The sequence below is a fragment of the Podarcis melisellensis genome (assembly GCF_964234715.1).
Source record: "Podarcis melisellensis genome assembly, chromosome: 4".
NCBI lineage: Eukaryota > Metazoa > Chordata > Lepidosauria > Squamata > Lacertidae > Podarcis > Podarcis melisellensis.
In genome coordinates, this window is record NC_138531.1 from 53,254,632 (window position 1) to 53,274,452 (window position 19,821).

The following is a 19,821-nucleotide window of genomic DNA, read 5'->3' on the forward strand; positions in this document are numbered from 1 at the left end:
CCAGCACCGAGGGCCTTCTGGTGGTTCCCTCACTGTGAGAAGCCAAATTACAGGGGACCAGGCAGAGAGCCTTTTCGGTAGTGGCACCCGCCCTGTGGAACGCCCTCCCACGAGATGTCAAAGAGAACAACTACTATCAGACTTTTAGAAGACATCTGAAGCTAGCCCTGTTTAGGGACGCTTTTAATGTTTGATGTATCAGTATTTTAATATTTTTTTGGAAGCTGTCCAGAGTGGCTGGGGAAGCCCAGCCAGATGGGCGCGGTATAAATAATAAATTTATTATTATTATTATTATTATTATTATTATTATTATTATTATTAACTGCCTTTGACGCAGCAACGGTGCGTTTCATATGATAGGGGGTTTCTCTTCGCAGAAAGGGAGCGGGACTCGAATTTGAATGAAGTTCAATTCTTATTAGCCAAAAATCCTTCAGAAACACCATGAGAACTGTATAAACCAAACGTCCTCATTCAGTTGGAATACATTTGAAAGTTCTGTGATGGTCCCTTTGAGACGAAAACACCCCTAATGAGCGAAAAGTTGAAGGGCAAAGGAAGCCTGTGTTGGCATTTTTGGAAAAGATCTCATTGCACCCGATACTGGTTTCAGGAAGAAACTCTGTTCCAGCCACCAAGTACTGGGGCTACAAAAATAGCAGCTACATAACTAATGCACAAGTGTTCCAGGTAGTGGGAACTTTGAGCTCCCTCTAATATGTTCCATACATTTATATGGAAAAGCACTATACAAATTTAAATAATGATAAAAATTACATATAATTCTGCTTCCCATGGGGAACAACACAGACATGAAACATGTTAAGAATTGTGGGGAGTTTCAAAGTATTTTCCCAATAAGTTTTCTTGCACCAGTTGTCTTCGCCTGTCTAGTCTGTTATGAAAGTACAATTGGAAAACAAATGTCATCTGCAGATTTCTCAAATTCGTCTCCAATACAGGCATAGCAAGTAGTTGACCTAATTTCAAAGGCCAATAGCAATACATACAAATATAAGTAGCCGGTTAAATCTTCCTGCTAGATCAGAGCACTATATTGATTGTATTTTAATCATTAATATGAGTAAGGGTATGAATTGTTAAATTTGTTAGATTTGAGCATTGCATCCCAAATGTAACCATTAATCAGCTTCAGGAAGGATTGAGAGAGAACTTCTGAAAGGCTTCCATACATTTATTCAATCAAAATAGGAGGTCAAGTACCATCATTAAAAATTGAAATACATGCCAAATATTTTAAAATAAATAAATGTCCTCTTCTGCACATTTGTCATAAAACATTGCTTTGTCTCTGAAACAGTGTGCATTTATTTCAGAACACTTATATGCATTTAAGTGTTGTAATAAAACCTTGAGGTTATTTACAAAAATAAAACAATAAAATTCTCAGTAAAAAGGCTAAAAACAACTATTTAAAACGGTTAAAAAAAACAATTAAGATCAAGCAGCTATGCCATACAAAGTGCACTTCTACACAACCACTCAGAAGTAAATTCTGTGAAGTTCAGTGGGGCTTATTCCCAGGTGCATAGTAAAGGTAAAGGGACCCCTGACCATTAGGTCCAGTCGTGACTGACTCTGGGGTTGCGGCGCTAATCTCGCTTTACTGGCCAAGGGAGCTGGTGTACAGCTTCTGGGTCATGTGGCCAGCATGACTAAGCCGTTTCTGGCGAACCAGAGCAGCGCACGGAAACGCCATTTACCTTCCCTCTGGAGCGGTACCTATTTATCTACTTGCACTTTGACATGCTTTTGAACTGCTAGGTTGGCAGGAGCAGGAACCGAGCAACGGGAGCTCACCCCGTCACGGGGATTCGAACCGCCGACCTTCTGATTGGCAAGTCCTAGGCTCTGTGGTTTAGACCACAGCGCCACCTGCATCTCACAGGTGCATAGTACTACAGTCTAAATAAATGGAGATTACTTCTGTGTATTGAAAAGAATCCAGTGGAAGTTCATAATGACTAAGGACTCGTCCACACTTCCACTTGTCCCATGTATAGAAAGCATGTGTCTGAGTGGTTTTCCACTTGTTCTGTGCTTTCTAGGCACAGATCCAAGTGATTTTGCCTTTGCTCCACTGCTTTTCTCTGAAAACCCTGCTCTTTCGTGCTAGATCAGAACAAATGTCAATCCAGAGAAAACCCAATTTGCTCCAATTCAGTAGTAAACAGATGGGTTTCCCGGGGAAACCGGTGGGACAAGCAGAAGTATGAATGAGCCCCTAGGTTCTATTGAAAAGGGATTTAGGCATGTCTTTGCAAAAAAATCTAGCTACACATACGAGAAACTGAGCCATTGCACAGGTATCCCCAGGTTGAAAAGCCAAGCCCAGGAGCTATGTTTCCAGGGCTCAGCAATAGCCCAAAATCATCTTGTTCAGGGACATAGTGAGACAGGACAGTGGATAGTTGGCTGGCTTCAGCCTTCACTCCTCTCAGGCCCTGGCTTTGCATGCGCAACACTAATTGGTGTTCATTATACAGTATAGCTAACATTCAGTACATATGGAAGCATGCTACTGTGAACATATGTATCTAGCTGGATCATGGTGTGAAGACTGCAATCCCAACCCAACTCTATTTGTGCCTTTAAAAGATGAAATTGGATGCGCCAGAATAAGGTTGGGAAAGCATCTTGCAATGCAAATCGCATTGAAAACAATGCTGTGTAGATAGATGCCAGCTATACAAGATGTACATCAGATTTATACCCAATCCAGCAAGTGAGATGCACAGAGGAGTTTGCTTACAGGGATAGATGTTCTTACCTAGATCCTATGTATGATGGTGTTCTTGAATACAGACACAGTTTAAAGCAAATATGGATCAGAAAACGTAATACTATGGGAGCATCATTATTTTATAAATCCCAGTATGTTTCTCATAATGAATTTGAACTCTTCTACACAATGCACAAATCCACTTGTAATAAAAGATTTGGAACTTCACAATTTTGATATGAGTGAACTTGCTTAACTAATACTTCATTGATAGTTTGTTCTAAAATTAAGGCTTCAATATATATAAAAATAAATCTTTAAAATAGATAATTTGTATTTACAAGATTCTTTAAAAATATATTAACAGAATAAATATAGTTTTGAAAGATAATGTTGACAAAGTTAACAGTTTTAAATCTGTAATGTGCAAGGTGTTTGTTGCTTCCTTGAAAGTGCCACCAACTGCCTTCAAAACACACGTTCCACGTTTTTTTCTTCCACTTTTAAGTGTGTACCAGAGGCGTAAAATCTGAAACTTCTTTTGGCCTAAGGATTTCTTCATGAGAACCTTGGAGCAGCTGCTTTGCATTTCTCATTTGTTCCTCAGATTCATTATCGTTTTTTGACTCCTCTGAAAGGACAATTATCTTGTCATAGGCCTGTTCTTCTCCTTGTGACTGAGATGCAAGAAACTGAGAACTGTAAAAAGGCTTGCTTAAAAACTGGGAGGGAAAAAAAGAGAAGAAAGATGAAGGAACTTGTTTTTTTTCTGATCATTCCTGCTGCTTTTAAGAGACGCTTTAAACCAGGCATACAAATTTCCTATTTTCTGGTTGTCAGGAAAGCCTAAAATATTAATGCAGGTGACTAACTGTCCATTACAATTCTAAGAATTTCAAAATCTCAATGCTTTTTCTTACCCTCAAGCTACAGATAGTGCCCTATAAACTATTGTTTTTGAGGTGTCAGCATCATGGAAGAAATTCTTAAACTGAAGTACAGTGGGCAAATAAATAGTAGGTATTATTCATCCATATGTGGAAGAGGATCTGCATGGGGCTCAATGGAGCCACTGGAGTCCCATTCCCCCACTGGCCCCCAGCCGTATGCATATAGTCAAAGTGCACTGTTCAGTCATATCTGAAATGAGCAGCTTCTTTGTGCCTCACAAAGAGCAATTTGGTGAGATAATGGTACATTTTGACACCGTAGAGAACTTCAGTGAGTGTCACCATCTGATGGGACATTCAGAAGAAAGGATTATGATACACCAATGGAGGAAAAATGACCACATTATTGCAGCTTTCCCATGATTTTTTTTTTAACTGGGCTTAAACAAACCGAAACTATAGAGGGTTGTACTTATATTTACATATCTTGGATCTCCATGGAGAATAATTGGCTAATGGAGGGATTGAGTTTTAATTAGTTTTAGCAACAGATTCTTAAGTAAACTGTAAAGTACAAATGAACAAACCTCTATGAAATGTTGTGGTAAATAATACGAAGGTAAGAAAATGTATTTGGCCCGTCGATAAACATGTAAAATCATAAAGCAGATGAAAGGTAACAAAGCCAACACTGAAAGCAGGATAATAGTCAGCTGCACTGTATTTATACCTACATGGTGGGGGGGAGGGAAAGAAACTGTTAATTCCTTTTGGAATAGATCATAGAGGTACATATTCTCCAACCCCTCACTTTCCTGTTTCAAAATTTAAATACGGTACTTCATAAGACATTCCACAATGACAAAATTACAACTAATATAATATTTATATTTGTTGATAGGGGCACAGAAGAAATGAAAATAAAATTTGGTCTGTTGTAAGCTTGTCTCATTTTAGCCAGCCATTTTCAGATGTTGAGTTCTTCTGTTCTATATAATAATTTGTTGTGCCTTCAAATCAAAGTCCGAGAGGCCTGACATGTTATAGGACATGGACCATGGGTAAAGTCCTTATGCACGTAAGCTTTTCATGTGCACCTGGACAAACTTAAATGCAGTTACCAAGTGTGCTGGGTGGTCCATTCAACTGCTGACAGCATGAGGACACCTGCATGTTAACATTCCACTGGTATGTGAAAGGGCATATGCATTAAGAACACAAGAGTCTAGATCAGCTCAGTGGGCATCTAGTCCTGCAACCTGTTCTCATAGTAGCCAACCAGATGCCTATGGGAAGCCTGAAAGCAGGACATGAGCCCAACAGCATTCTTTCCACTTTTGATCCCCAGCAGCTGGCATTCAGAGCTATACTGCCGGACAGTGGAGAAAGAACATAGCCACTGTGTCTAGTAGCCATTAAGTGTATTCAAAAATGACTTGGTCAAAATCTCAGATTGGCAAGTGCTGACCCTATGGCCCAAATCAGACGTTTGTTTTTGCTTCAGTAGGAAGATGCCCTAGTTCTTCCGAGTTTGGATGTGCTTAACAATACCAAGGAGCACAAAACTGAAGTATTAAAACCAAGATTCTTAGCTCATGCTCACTTACTTGAGTGTAAATAACATGAAATGCAGAAGGATTTATTTGTGAGTGACCGACCATGCATAGGACTAGCCTAGATGTTTTATATAAATCTAAGCACAAATCAGTGAGGTTTCACTTTAATTCAATCAATAAGTGGGGTGTGGGGTGGAGAAAGAGTACAGACTTTAAAAATGTCCTTTATGAATAGGTATTCAATCCATTAAATATTACCATTGTCAGTTGTAGTGATACATAAAGCGTTACTCCAGTCCCCATTTTTATTTAATTCAACAATAAATGCTTGAGCCTGAAGGCAATATGTTGTCCCAGGATCCAGATCAGGCAATGTTTTAGAAGACTGTGTTATATTCACATATCTAACCTAGTATGAAAGTAGGAAATTGACAAATGAGAATCTTAACAGCACAATCCTATCCTCCTTTCTAGCTCCTGCCCTTTACCTTAAATCAGAAGGCTATGCTTAGAAAGCTAGCTGGAACCTACTGGCTCTGACCCACTTCCTACAAAACCTCTTATTGTTTTGTGCCACAGCTTAAGGTTTCTGTATGTCAAAAAACATATGGCAAAGGATGCTGTCTCTTTTCAACCCTTCCCAGTGATGAAAAAATAAGGTGCTAAATCCTTATCTTAGAGAGGCCTGATTCTCCCATCCTACAAATCACTCATTACAAATCACTACCAGCAGCACACTTCTGTACCAGTAATAGAATGCTAGTAGAAGAGAATAGACTCCTACTGGAAAACTTACTTAGAAACTAGCGTAGCCTGGTTGACCCTGTCAGTGCAATCTAATGATCAGGTTTAAGTTTTTGAGACACGGAACTCACTAAAGCTTTCCTGTACTTGTTTATGTAGCAACATATTTAAATCACCATAAAAGATTCACTCTACCTGTTCATCATCATAATCTTTCTTCCAAATTCGCATCTTGTAAGTCACAAAACCATGGCCATAAAAATGTTTTATGGAATATTTGCCACCATCTCTAGAAACAGGTGGGTCTGTGATTTGTACAATCAAGACCCCGGGTGTTGTAGCTTCAGCTTGTACAGCAGGTGGTTCAATGATTGCTAAATGAAGTGGAGGAAAACAAAAGTTAACAAATTTCTTTGTTTTTACTTTGCTCTTAGATCCATTTAAATATGCAGTACATCATATAAAAAGTTTGCTTTTTTTTCACATGAGAAAGCATTTTATATAGAATGAAACACTAGGGAAGACCAAGGATGAGGGCAGGAAGTGGCACCTGAATAGTTGTGGCACCATAAGAACACTATGTTATTTCTGCTTTTGCTAAGAACAAAAGCAGGAGTATGGAATGTTTTCATTGCCTCATCTTTTCAACTTCTTTTGAGGTTACATCGTCTCTGTTGAACAGATGGATGTAGGTTCAGTTTGTTAAACATGAATAAGAATGGTGCTTAATTTTGAGGGACTGATAGTTTATGCATTAATCGACTGGGCTCTACCAAAATGCCTCTAGTTATAAGCAACTTCATTGCTATGGCTACTGAACCAAATTTCTATGCCCATGACTGAGAACAGGTTTCCTGTGGAGTTTCCCAGGAAAGGTCTGGGGTCATAGTCTACATATGTTTTTTGAAGCTTTATGACAGAGTATAATCAAGCACATAATATTTCTCATTATATCATAAATGATCTGCACTTCCTCTCAAAGCACCTCAGCTACCTCTAGTTGTTTCTTAATGGATGCCTTGCGAATCGATTACCAAGAAATAATGCCTGCCACTACTTTTTGGATTCAGAAATGAAGAAATAAAATATATACAGGCCCACTTATTCTCTGGCTCCAATAGCATTTGAATGGTTTCAGAAGTATTTATTTTGGTTATAAATGCTCACCAACAAGCTAACCATCATAATATTCTGAAACTGCAATTAGTAACACTAGCTTGAGAGACAGAATGTGAAAATGACTGTGGGGCCATGTCCCCACCCCAACCCTCCAGTATTTTGACATAGCTATTTTGATTTAGCTTTCACAAGCCTTTCTCAGCGCATTGTTCAAACACAGCAGGGAAATACCCTGCTTTTTTTATTCAGAGCGTGGGTGTAGGAAGGGGAGTGCCTTCAGGGTAAGATCTATAGAGAAAGTTTGCAGATAGCATACAACTGTTTAAGTGGACAAATAAATGGGATCAAATTATAAATCCTTTGGGAACACTGATCGGGAACCTGTGGTTGTGGGCTTATAAAGCTAGCTGCTGAAAGAGTAAATCCAGGTAAATCAGATAAATGGAAACTAAAATGAAAAGTGAAACTATTCCAAAGGGCACAACAACAAGCCAAAGAGGCCCACAGGAAGCTGTACAAGCAAAGGAGCGGAATCCTAGGAGTGTGCCAAATCAGAGCAAAGGTTGTCCATGGGAAACTCCCATAATCTATGAAAAACACAGACAGTTTACGAAGTTGAACATGGTCTTGGAACTTATGCACAGTATCCAACATAAGCTGAGTCCACTGAGCATACTTAGGTAGATATCACCCTGTGCCTTTTTCTTTGCTCTAATTGGCCTTAACTAACCCATCACCATGATGTTGTTCTAAAGAAACCATATTGTTAAGCCAGACAACACAACCTTTAAAAATAATATTCCGGTGAACCTGAATCTTCACTTACTGTCACTGAATGGTGTGAAGGTGATGTTTACCCAGTTTGATCGCTCCTCCTCAACTTCAGTTCTAACTCTTACAATGTAACTACCATGTATAGGGATACTTGAAATATTGCACTTTGTGACGTCAGTTCTTTGGCATAAATCAGTGAACCCATTTCCATATCTGTAAAAATGGAAAGAAAATCAATGTGTTATTGAGGAAAGAATAGCTCTCTCTCTCTCATTTCAGGCAACAAATCATTTTCAATTCTTACTCTTGTATAATCAATGTATCATTTGAAACATCTATCATGTGGTATCCTTGGGCAGCTCCCAGTGCCCTTACAGAGCCCAGCAGCGATGACTGCTCTGGAGGCCCTTATCTCCCCACTCCCAGGCTAGCCTCCACAGTGCTGAGTGGCTGCATCAAGCTATCCTTTAATTCCCCTTTATCCCCCTGCCCCAGCATCTCTGGGACACAGTGAGAAATCAATAGGGTGCCTAGACCTAGCCATAGCACACTTTTTAAAGTGCTGCCTCTACAGCAGTCACCAGGGACCATTGACAGAGAAAGGTGCCCAACACAGGAAACTTTGGCCAAGGGCTCCACAAACCTGGAGCTGACCCTGGCACATTCCTTTTGCCCTCCCTTGTACCAAAGCATCCATAACAGGGGGAGGGGTGGCTGTGGAAGTCTCCACAACTATAAGAAGGGGGTCTCTGGGGAGGGGAGCTAGCTGTTGACAAAGATGATTTCTTTATTCTATGGCCTCTGGGATACCCTTCCATAGATCATATGATTGTGCCCTTAAAATAAACTATCAAAATTATAAGCCATTTCACTCACACATACACTTTATACTGAACTGTGTAAGTCATGCTTCCTTTGTGAAAATTAGGTGGATCCCACTGGAGAAAAGTGTCGAACATAACTGAATGAAGTCTTACATTCTGAGGTTCTGGTACCATCCCATGCACTGTAAATACAAACATGATATGCTGTTTAAATACTGGTATGTAGCCTTGAATTTCTGTCACTGGTTGGGAAAATGTATTTAAACAATTGAGGATATAAATGTGGTTAATTCTTTCCTCCTACGCTTTTTTAAAAATACTGTTTTTATTTATTTTCATGGTACAGAAGATAAATATTGAGAAAACAATTGTTACAACAGTAAACAACAAGTAATTTGTCCTGATAAAATTACAGACTTTTATCATGCCATGTGTTAAAGTTTCATTTGATTACTCTAAGAGATCACACTACATTTCCCCATGAGTGCTGGGTGGATTCCTGCCACAGTCTGAACAATTGATGTATTCAACAAACGTTTGCCATATGTTATAAAAGGTATATGGATTGTGTTTGCTCTTTGCCACTCTCACCTGGCACGTTAGTTTCTCAGCCAATGCTATTGACCATAGTCTGTTATACCAAGAATCAATGTTTTCATCACCGATTTTCCAACATCTGGCTATCTCCATAACAGCAGCAGTCAAAAGAAAGACTAAGAGGTGATCTTTAGAATAATCATGAGCAGACAGGATCCTAAGCCCAAGTAGTGCTAGTGCAGGGGACATTTCAATTGTTTTGCTGTATACCAAGCTTATTAATCCTCTTACTCTTAAAGCACTCTTCCCCAACCTGGTGCCCTCCAGATGTTTGGACTACAGCTCTCATCAGTTCCAGCCAGCAAGGGTGGCTAGGGTTGACGGGATGTATAGTCTAAAACATCTGGTGGGCACCACGTTGGCAAAGGCTGCTCTAAATCGTCACCATTCATTTGTTCTTGTTGCTACTTCTTTATTAAGATACAACCTCATCTGTATCACCTCACCTGTTGTGTTATTTTTGGTTCTGAGATTTACAGCATGATAAATTCATTCAGAAAATGAAGGTATGGAAGGAAGGTCATATTTGAATCAGAGAAGGATTGAAGGAAGATGGAAGAAAACACAGGGATATGTAATAAGGAATATTGAAAGATGGAAGAAAGCATCATATCAAGGATGTCAGAAATATAGAATATAAAAGTAGTTAACCAGCATTACTGAATACAAAACGCAGAGTAGCCAGCCCTGCCATTTGGCAGAGAGAAGCAAGAAGAAGCATACTCAGAAGAGACCAATGAATTGTGGCATATATGTTACAGGAAAATGGAATTTGGTTATATATAGGAATAATATATAATATATAACTGGAGGTAGGCTGTATGAACTCTGTATTGATTTGTAATGTTTTGTTGGTCTCTGGACCGTAATAAAGATTGTTGTTGTTGTTATATATTAGGAAATCTTTTTTCACTATGAAAGTGGTCTACGAAAGGCTTCAACTGGAGGTTATCCAGAAAGGGCTGAACAAACATCTCTTTGTGAAGCTTTAGCATTTTTCTTAGAGTCAAGGGCTGCATAGATGGCTGAAGGGTGACTTGTAACTCCCTTTTACGATTTATGAGCTGATTTCTGTCAATACTTACTAAAACTTTTGTTTTTTAAATAGAAGGCAGAAAACAGAGGGGGTTTTTAAAAGTAAAATACAAGAATATATGGTAATATATGTTGTGAAATAGTTCAATTGCAGTCTGAAAATGCATTTGATCAGCAGTGAATTTTCAGTATCAGTTTACTCAATCTTGTAAAATACCATGATTGTTTAAGTGCTATGACTCGAGAATGAATCATATTATATTACACCCATCAGTTAGTTCATGGTGCATGGCTGTCCTTCCCTGTTCTTTGTACATTTTTCAACTTATCTTAGTTGCTACAAAACTGAAACTAGAAAATGTTCCATTATTTTCAGAGTGGATAAAAATGATCTTCAAAAGGTATTTTAATGTTGATCTCGTTATTCCAGCTCTTGGATTCATTGCCTATAACAACTGCAGGTCATTACAATATAGCAAAGGAAATATATCTATTACCCTGATCTTATGAGGCAATTTCACTTTCCTCCTTATATCTTTCTGATCAGTACCATTAAGTGTGGCATAAACCAGGGCTGGAGTACCTTTTTAAAGTCTGAGGGCCACACTCCCCTTCTGGGCAACCTCCCAGGGGCCACATGCCATTGGTGGGCATGGCCAGAGGCAAAAGTTAACAGAGCAATGAATGGGAATTCTTCCTTTGTACAGTAGTCAAGTTTCTACACACACATACCCCTAGCTACCCTCCATCCAGCCGAGCAAGAAGCATTGCCACAACCTAGTAGTTTGGCATTTTTAAGTTAGCCTCTGACAACCTGGTGAGTGGACTATACCTTACAGCAGTGCTGGTTGGGGGGCAGATGGGTGTTGTAATCCAAGATATACGAAAGCTGGTGAAGGCTGAAATTCCACGTATTTCAGCAGGATTGAAATGAACAAAATGTACCAACTACATTACCTTTCCAGTGCAAGACCACTTTTATTAAGTACTGTGAATTAACAATACAGAGCATTATACCATATTTTTGTTCACAGTGGTTTAATTACTGGGTAAAAGCAATTGCAATGTATTCTTGGTAATGTACACAAAAATGTGGGATTCAAAGATGTTTGGCTCTAGAAGTTTCCATATGAAAGTACTTTCTACAACTATGAATGCAAGATACAGAATGGACTATGCTATGCCACTATCTGCATAGAATAAAGAGATCCAAACTCATCTGTTTTGCCTTACAAGTGGGAATGGAATCAGGTGTCAGCATTGTCTGGCACCTGCTGAGGCTCACACTCTAGCAGAGGGCCCCTTGTCAAGCACCACAGTCTCCCTATCCTGCTGGTTCTCTTCCTTGCTGTTGCTGCCTATCCCCATGCCCTCCCCAAGCACTGACTGAATGAGAAGGAACCGCTGCCTCCATTCATCTTTCACTCTTCCATTGGGCTGACTGGTTGGACACAGAGGAAGACAACAGATGACTGGGCAGTGGCAAGAAGGATGTATGCCCATTTAAATCTGTATACCACTCTTCGTCCCAAGATCTCAGGGCGGTTCACAGGATAAAAATACAAAATACATAATAAAAACATGAACAAAAACAAACCAGTAACCTCCATCTCCCTTCAAAAAAACCCGTGAAACCCTGGAGCCAGCAATGTTTTCAACATGACTTTCAGTAGCATGCAGCTATAATGAAGTTAGGTGCTTGCCAGTTTACACACTGGGGTATGAAAAAATGAGCAGTCCTAATCTCACTCCATCCTTTGATTTGTTAACATAAGAACTGTCTTCTTGGATCAGACAGGGAGTTGATCATTCTGTCTCCAGCTGCGGACAAGAAGATGCCTCTGAGAACCTTATAATCAGAGCACGATCGAAGTATCAATCCTCTTTCATTCCTTTACACAGGCATTCCATTCAGCTGACTTCACTGAGAAGAACCATGACTGGATTTGTTCTCCATGAATTTGTTTAATCACTTTGTAAACAGCATCTATCCGCCTATTATAGGAAAATTTCACAACTATCAATCAGGGTGTGTGTAGTTAAATTTTGTTATCTATGAGAAATGGATGGTTGCATCAGAACTAACAACCCTAAGATTAAAAAAAAGAAAGAAAGATGGCTGTGTAGCCCATAAGAAAAATTCCAAAATCCATATTAGGGCAACATCTTTATTAGGCCAGTCAAACTATCACAAGATAGTATGCCAACGCTCAGATTTTCTAGAACTCTTCATCCAGACTATGGCAAAGTGTGGGTTCATGCAGGTGAATAAAAGATGGGGAGAAACCAAAAATTAACCCAATTAAAACCTGAGGTACCAAGCCCATATACTACCTGAATCTTGATTGTATAAATGAAGTCAGTACTGTGTGCAATCTAACATGTTCTACACAACTTCTATATGACTATATTGTCCCAAATAGTGCAATGAGAAAATACATTCTAATTACTGTCACTGTTGTTCAGTTATGAGCTGTACACCTACAGTTATATTGCTAATTAAAAAAAGACACTTGGTTTTAGTAACATTCCTATGAAAGTATCAATCACAGCTTTCTATTGCTTTCTATTGCTTTTATTGCTTGGTGTTCTTTCACATATTTTAGTGTGTTTCCTTCTAGTTTCATCAGATAAACTGAACTATGGCTTGGATCCAGAGTTGCATTAATGGTGGTATGCCAGTTCAGCAAAAGTGAATTCCCCAAAAGGGATGTCTATTTTACCACCTTTATTTCCCTAAGAACTTAATCTGCTGAGTCAGGCCATCTAATCCACAGCATCCTGTTCCCACAGCAGCCAACCAGATGTGTGGGAAGCCTGCAAGTAGTAGGACATGAGTACAACAGCACTCAGCCCACCTGTAATCCCCAGGAACTGGCATTCAGAGGCAGGATGAACCCAGTGCTATCCAATAATAGACAAAGCATGGGTGAGTAAGGCAATGAGGCGGCACTTTCTTGAGGAGCAGCCACCAACTGTTTTACTTTGCTTGCTCACTCACTGTGAATGACACCCTTGAGCTCAATCCTTCCTGCTGGGTTACCCAAAGAGAGAGGATGTGTGATCAGGAAGAGACTTCCAGTCGGAAAGAATAGGTAAGGCATCAGAGGAAGTGTTGATTGCAAGTGAAAGAGGAACATTGAACAACTATGTGGAGGCAGCAGCTACTTCAGAAAAGAGGACTACTTGATCACCTGCCCTCTCTCACTGGGCAACAAGAGGATGGAGAAGAGGATTGGGCTCCTTAGGCCCAGTTCCTGTTCTTCCACCACTAACATGGAGAGCACAGGGAAGCCAGCAAAGATGAGATTTCCACAACCAACCAGCTATGCTGCACTGCTGGGGTGGGGGGCAAGCAACTGGGCAGAGGTAGCTATTTGCACTCTCTTTAGGCAGCTCCATGCACCTCATCCTCACTGCTGCTGTGTCCAAAGAGGATGAGCGAGAGATGGGATTGAGTAGTAACTTGTCTTGTTTGCTAACTTCCTTCCCTACCAAGCAGCACAGCTCAAAGGAGGAAAAACTGGGAGGGTGAGTGTGTACTCCAGGGGGCTTCATGGCTGTGTGTGTTTCCCCTCACCTGCATCATTCTAGCTTCCAGTGCAGGTCAAAGGAAGCGAGGAGAGAGTCATATTTACTGCTTGATTGCACCAGCAACAACTGCTGGTGAACTGCTTTTTCTTCAAACGTATGGTGACAGTGTCAAACACGTTTCTTTAAAATTGTTTAATGTAAGGCACAGTGTGACCTAAAAAACTGATTTAAGTTTCACGAAAGCTACAGCTGTTCCATCCAACTATGACAGGCACAGGAGTTTCTATAGGGTGTGTGTGGTCACCGTCTAAGCCGAGTGGGTTGATTTAGAGCAATTATTTAGATCTCTAAGGGGGGGGGGTGAGACGAGAGAAACCAATTTAAATCAGTTTCCCATTGATACTTTATATGTTTCCTAAACAACGGTGCCAATCTGACTTGTAAACCATGTTAATTCACAGCTGCTTGTAAAAAAGCCAACAAAAGTTACTGACATGCAAACTACCTTGTTGAGAGCTGGCAGGGCAGGGATATAAAACTGCATTCCTATGCTGGGCATGGAAGAGGACTCCCTCCTCCAGCTGTCTATTTGGTTTATTTGCCAAGCACAAAGGAGGAACAGAGCAACCTGTCCAGCAAGTCCACTTGCCTGCATGAAATGCCTGGTCACTTATGGCAACCAACGCAAAAGTGAAAAAGATCATTATTACACTTTTGTTTCATTATTGCAACCAGATCCTATGTCTTTCACTTTGAAGGACTGGTCTGAATGAACTTAAATCATAGTTAAACTATGGTTTAAATGGGAATGCACTGTATACGTATTGGTGCACACAGCTGAAACTGCTGGTGCTTCACTCCTCTCCTGCTCCTGATGAGCTTCCAGGAAACAAGTTGCGGTCTAACTTAGCATTGCTTCCAAATCCAGGCTCATTGTTTGGTTTTTTTAAAAAAAATGAGTCAAGAACAAACCTTGGTTATGGTTCATGGGAAAGAAACAAACCAGAACCTGAGTTCAGGTGCAACGCTATGCCAGACTATGGCTTAGTTCTCAGCAGCAGCAAGACCCACAGAAGAAGCGCCCTGTGCAAAAACACCCCTATGTGTTTCTGAGGCTCCGTGTATACACACCGTCAGCCGTGTGCATCAACATGTGTGCACAGCAGGCTATGACAACAAACCATTGCCTGGGAGCCTCCAATCTGCCTTTGATCTCATCCCCACCCACCTTTTTGTGTTTTAACAGTAAAAATTCTACAAACAGCTTCCATATCTCCTCAGAATCATTTCTCCTGCATGTTCGCTGTCTTACCTTAAAGGCACTTGTTAATTTATCATTAACATACCATTACACCTCCTTGTACCATACTAATATACCTCTTTATACCATTACAGTGGTACCTCTGCGGATGGGATCCGTTCCGGAGGTCCGGTTGGATCCCAAGGTTTCCGCAACCTGTGGATCGCTCCTGCGCATGCAAGCTCGGCAAAACCCAGAAAAATACTTCAGGGTTTGCCGCATTCGCAACCTAAAGTTTACGTAAACAGAGGGTTACGTAACGCAAGGTACTAATGTATTCCATTTTATATTCTGCTTGCCCCTTCCACTTCCTAGCTATAATAATTTGTGCTGCTGTCAATAAATTTGTGAGCAAATGCTTCATAGCCTGCGAACCTTCCACCCCATCGTAAGTAATGCTACCTCTGGACTTTCAATCACTTTTAACCCAGTGATAACCCTGTTATTTCCTTAAACACCCTTTGCCCCCCAAAATGTACATATTTACACCCCCACCTCATGTGAACATAATTCCCAGTTTCCTGGCATCCCCTCCAATATAACATCGAATATTCATTGTTTATTTGATTTAATTTGACCAGTGTTAGATACCTTCTCCAAACTAATTTATGATAGTTTTCTTTTATTCCTATGGACAACATTTTCAACCCATACTTTCCCCCATATTTTCCTCCAGCTTTGACTATCTGCCCTGTCATCTCCTTTCCTCACACCCCTTTTAATTGATCTTCTTGATCCTCCATTTCTACTAATGTTTTATAAATCTCACTGGTTCCCTCGCCCCCGCCTTCTGATGACTCCAGGCTTGCCATAGGTCCGGAAAATCCCCGATGGCGAAACAGCTCAAGTAGCTTAAAATCTGGGTTTGTTCCCAAACAAAAACCTTAACAACTTTGCGGCTGTGTCAGGAATTTTACTTTTCGAAATATAGCAACCCCTGATGGCTCCTGGTGGGGGGCAGTAGCCGGACACGTGCGCGGGAGGCGCAGATAAATCTCGTCCCAATTCCGAGGGAAAACAGCAGCTTCTGGCCGGCCGCTCCCAGAAGTAACCCCGGGAAGCCCTGGACGAGAGGAGGTACCCTTTCCTTACCTGACCAGAAGAGGCAGCTGCAAATGAGGCAGGGCCAGCCTCGCGGGTCCATCTCCCACGAAGGCTCCCTTCCCGAGGGGGCAGTCGATGCCCCCCAGAACTCCCCTGGGCGGATTCCTCCGTAAGGCGCCCGCACGGCTCTCTCGGGGCGGCTCAGTCACGTCCGGGCGCCTCCACCTCCGACCTCTCCCTTCTCCTTTCTGCGCTTGGCTCCCCTCATAGCGTCCAAACCGCGTGGCCTCAGCCCAGCGCGGCCACTTCCTCGCGCTCGCTGTCTGGAAGCAGCCCAGGTGAACCTCGCTCCCCGGACGAAACCCACGGGAACTCCCGCCTCCCGACGCTGCCCTGGGAGGCGCGAGGCAGCAACGGAGCCGCGCCCTCAGCGGCCCTGGCGAGCCAACAGCGCCCAGCAAACGTCGCAGGTGTTGCTGCTGCTGTGTGTCCCTACGGCCTATGAAGCCCGCTCAGGAGCCGTAAAGAGGAATCATTCCTCTTTTGCCTCAAGCCATCACAATCTCTGAACGCAGGGACCAAAATAAGATAGGGGACTGTTTTTCATAGCCAGCTCATCATAAGCCCCTCATAATTAGATATTCCCGCGTGAACAAACAACACTGAATTTATTAAAAACTAATTCGTCCTCAATCAAGAACATAAGAAGAGACCTGCTGGATCAGGCCCTAGGCCCATCTAGTCCAGCATAGGTTCTCACACTGCTCAGCCAGAAGCCCAACGAGCAGCTCACAAACAGGACCCAACTGCAGCCACACTTTGGCCACTTGTGATTCTTAGTGAATGGTGTTCAGCAGAGTACTCTACTGATGCATGGATACTATGGCCACTCAGCAGGGAAAATAACCACACCACCAGCAACCCAGAAAAATACATCGCCCTCTCACTGATTTGTTCTCATCCAGGCGGATAAGTTTAGTCACAGCCAAGTACACGTGCCCAGGATTACTTGCTGCTACTGCTGCTCTGTGTATATAATAAATGGATAAAAAGCTGATTTGGCTGGCATATTGCACTTGGTGCATTCAGCCACATGCTGGGTAACTTTGCTGCAAATGTCTTTTTTCACTCTTTCATTTACCCGATTCTCTTGCATTGATATGCCACCTTTTTCCCCATCATGGGGCTGAAGTTAATGTATATATTGCCCCATCCAGGCAGTGGCCAGACCCGGATCTTATTTGCTTCAGCAAGGTGGTGGCCTCATATGCCTTCTGACGTAAGCATGGAACTCCACATGCTTACTTGTATTTATTTCCATTTTAGTCCATCCCTACTCCAAGGAGCTCATTGTTCTCCTCCTTGATTTTCCCCTCACAACAGCCCTGTGAGGTAGATTTGTCAGAAAGAATTATCAGGCTAAAGTTGCCCACTGAGTTAGATGGTGGATGAGAGGAATTTAAACTTGGGTCTCGCTAGTCCTAGTTCAACAGTCTTTTTTTTTAAATAGTTTTTATTTGATTTTACAAGTATATAATTATAACAATACAACCATTCACATCCACATTTACAGATTCCTCTGAATCTCTGGACTTCCCACCTCCCCTCCATGGATCCTATTAAACCTTTTCTACTGCATCTTTTCTGACACTCATCATTCCAAACAGTCTTCACCACTGTAACCAAATTTGAGCCTAACAAATCTAAGGCAGAGTATATGTGTTGCATGCTTTATACTTGAGGGGGGAAAACTGAGATAGACAAATGCAATCTGAATTTGTGCAGATAATGTTTTCTGAGAGTCCTAATTTGAGGAACAGCACTACTGTCCTTGAGGGTTGTCATCTTTTTGTAGAACAGAAGATTTATGCTATTACAAACAGGGTAGCAGGCATGAAGAAAATTCGTTCTGCTTTGCCTTGAAATTGACTTGGTTTGTACATGACGTTAAGCCAAACCATGGCTTAGCACAAACGCATGTGGGACCCCAGACAGAAGACTATAGCCACTGCACTCTTCACTTGGTCCTACTGCTGCTCCGCTACCATGTTTGAATGACGTGTTAAGTCAAACCATGGCTTAGCCTAGGTGGTGTGGCAGCAGGAGGACTGAGGGAGAAATGCAACGTCCACTATCTCCTTTCCAGAAACCTGCAAACATGCATGCTCACACACTAATCCTTGCTTTGGTTTAGCATTATGTGAGAACTTAATGCCGCACTTCCTTGAGGAGGTAGTGAGACAGACGGGTATCTACCAACTTCTTCTCAGTACAGTTTTTTTTAAAAAAAGGAAAAGAAAACCAGCTGCTCTGTTGAAAAAGAAACTCAGACAACACAATAACTTTCATTGCAGTAGATTAGGAAAAAACTCACAAGATGCAAATACAAATATTCTCACCAAGAATCAGTGTTCATACAGTTTCGATGAAAAAGAATCCCCTTCTCAAAGACCTAACATTGTCAGATAAAATTCAGTTTTAGTGATTTCTTAAAGTTTAGATTTACAGGATGTTTTAGAAAGGCCCTAGTGGGACTCACTCCAGAAGTGGTGTTCAAAACAATCTGCCCAGGACGAGACAGTTAAATCCTCCATGATAAAGTGGGCGCAGGATTTGGGGCATAACATTATGTTTGAAGACTGGGAAAGGTTATGGAACACCGGGATGAAATTTACGGCATGTAGTGCCCTGAAGGAAAATATTATGAAAATGGTATACCGGTGGTACATGACCCCAGTCAAGCTTGCAAAGATATACCACCTGTCGGACAATAAATGCTGGAAGTGTAAGGAGGAGGAAGGGACATTCTTACACTTCTGGTGGACCTGCCCGAAAGTGAAGGCCTTCTGGGAGATGATACATAATGAATTAAAAAAGGTACTCAGATTTACCTTACCCAAGAAACCGGAGGCCTTCCTCCTGGGCATGGTAGACCAGAGAGTGGCCAAGAAAGATAGAACTTTCTTTATGTATGCCACCACAGCAGCAAGGATCCTGATGGCAAAGCACTGGAAGACACAAAATTTACCCACGCTGGAAGAATGGCAGACGCAGTTGATGGACTATATGGAACTGGCCGAGATGACTGGCAGAATCCGAGACTTGGGAGAAGAAGCAACGGAGGAAGTCTGGGAAAAATTTAAGGACTATTTGAAAAAGCATTATAAGTTGTATGAATGTTAAAAAAATGCTCCTTTTTAGGAAACTATAGCTTCAGCATTTGTAAACTTTTGAAATGGAAAATAAGGTACAAGAAGCCAGAGGTGGGGTAATGAAATAACTTTATTGTGTTGAAACTAAAAGTTTAAGGATTTGGACTACAATGTCCTAGAGACCAGATATCACGATAAAATGAAAGATACATTATTGTGTTTGAAATAAGTTAACAAATTGCTGATGTTTTGAATGTACAGAGAATGCAGGGTTCGGAAGATGGGGGAAGTCCACTAGATCTATGGAAATTTGTAATTGGAAGTTGGATTTTGTATTTCATAAACTCAATAAAAAATTATATTAAAAAAAAAACAAAACAATCTGCCCAGCCTGCCAAGCCATTCTTGAGACATTTTCCTTTGCCCACCCATGGAAAGCTCCTTCTGCCTAAAGCACTGCCAATGGAAGTCCCTCCTGCCATATTAGGCAGAATAATGAAATTAAT

General features: G+C 41.3%; 1 protein-coding gene across 5 annotated transcripts; it reads right to left on the reverse strand.

Moving 5' to 3' along the window:
• Window positions 1–1,761: 1,761 nt before the first annotated feature.
• LOC309368198 (interleukin-10 receptor subunit beta-like) lies at window positions 1,762–16,614 on the reverse strand. 5 transcript variants are annotated; one of them, XM_081908021.1, is made up of 7 exons: window positions 16,212–16,614; window positions 8,712–8,835; window positions 7,882–8,042; window positions 6,132–6,310; window positions 5,451–5,601; window positions 4,224–4,366; window positions 1,762–3,468 (listed from the first exon to the last, which is right to left on the reverse strand). In XM_081908021.1, the coding sequence occupies exons 1-7, from the start codon at window positions 16,261–16,263 to the stop codon at window positions 3,250–3,252; spliced, it is 1,029 nt and encodes a 342-aa protein (XP_081764147.1). In that variant the 5' UTR covers window positions 16,264–16,614; the 3' UTR covers window positions 1,762–3,249. The 5 variants fall into 5 exon arrangements, with proteins under 5 accessions (XP_081764147.1, XP_081764146.1, XP_081764148.1 ...); XM_081908020.1 differs by having other exon boundaries at window positions 8,706–8,835; XM_081908022.1 differs by having other exon boundaries at window positions 8,807–8,835; window positions 16,212–16,609.
• Window positions 16,615–19,821: the final 3,207 nt, after the last annotated feature.

Coding starts and splice junctions, on each gene's coding strand:
- LOC309368198 (XM_081908018.1), bottom strand. CDS start 15,341: ATGCGGCAAACCCTGAAGTATTTTTCTGGGTTTTGCCGAGCTTGCATG. Junction 8,043..8,705: donor GTTCAGTATAAAGTGTATGT/GTGAGTGAAATG, acceptor CCATTTTTACAG/ATATGGAAATGGGTTCACTG. Junction 4,367..5,450: donor TATCACTACAACTGACAATG/GTAATATTTAAT, acceptor CCCACCATGTAG/GTATAAATACAGTGCAGCTG.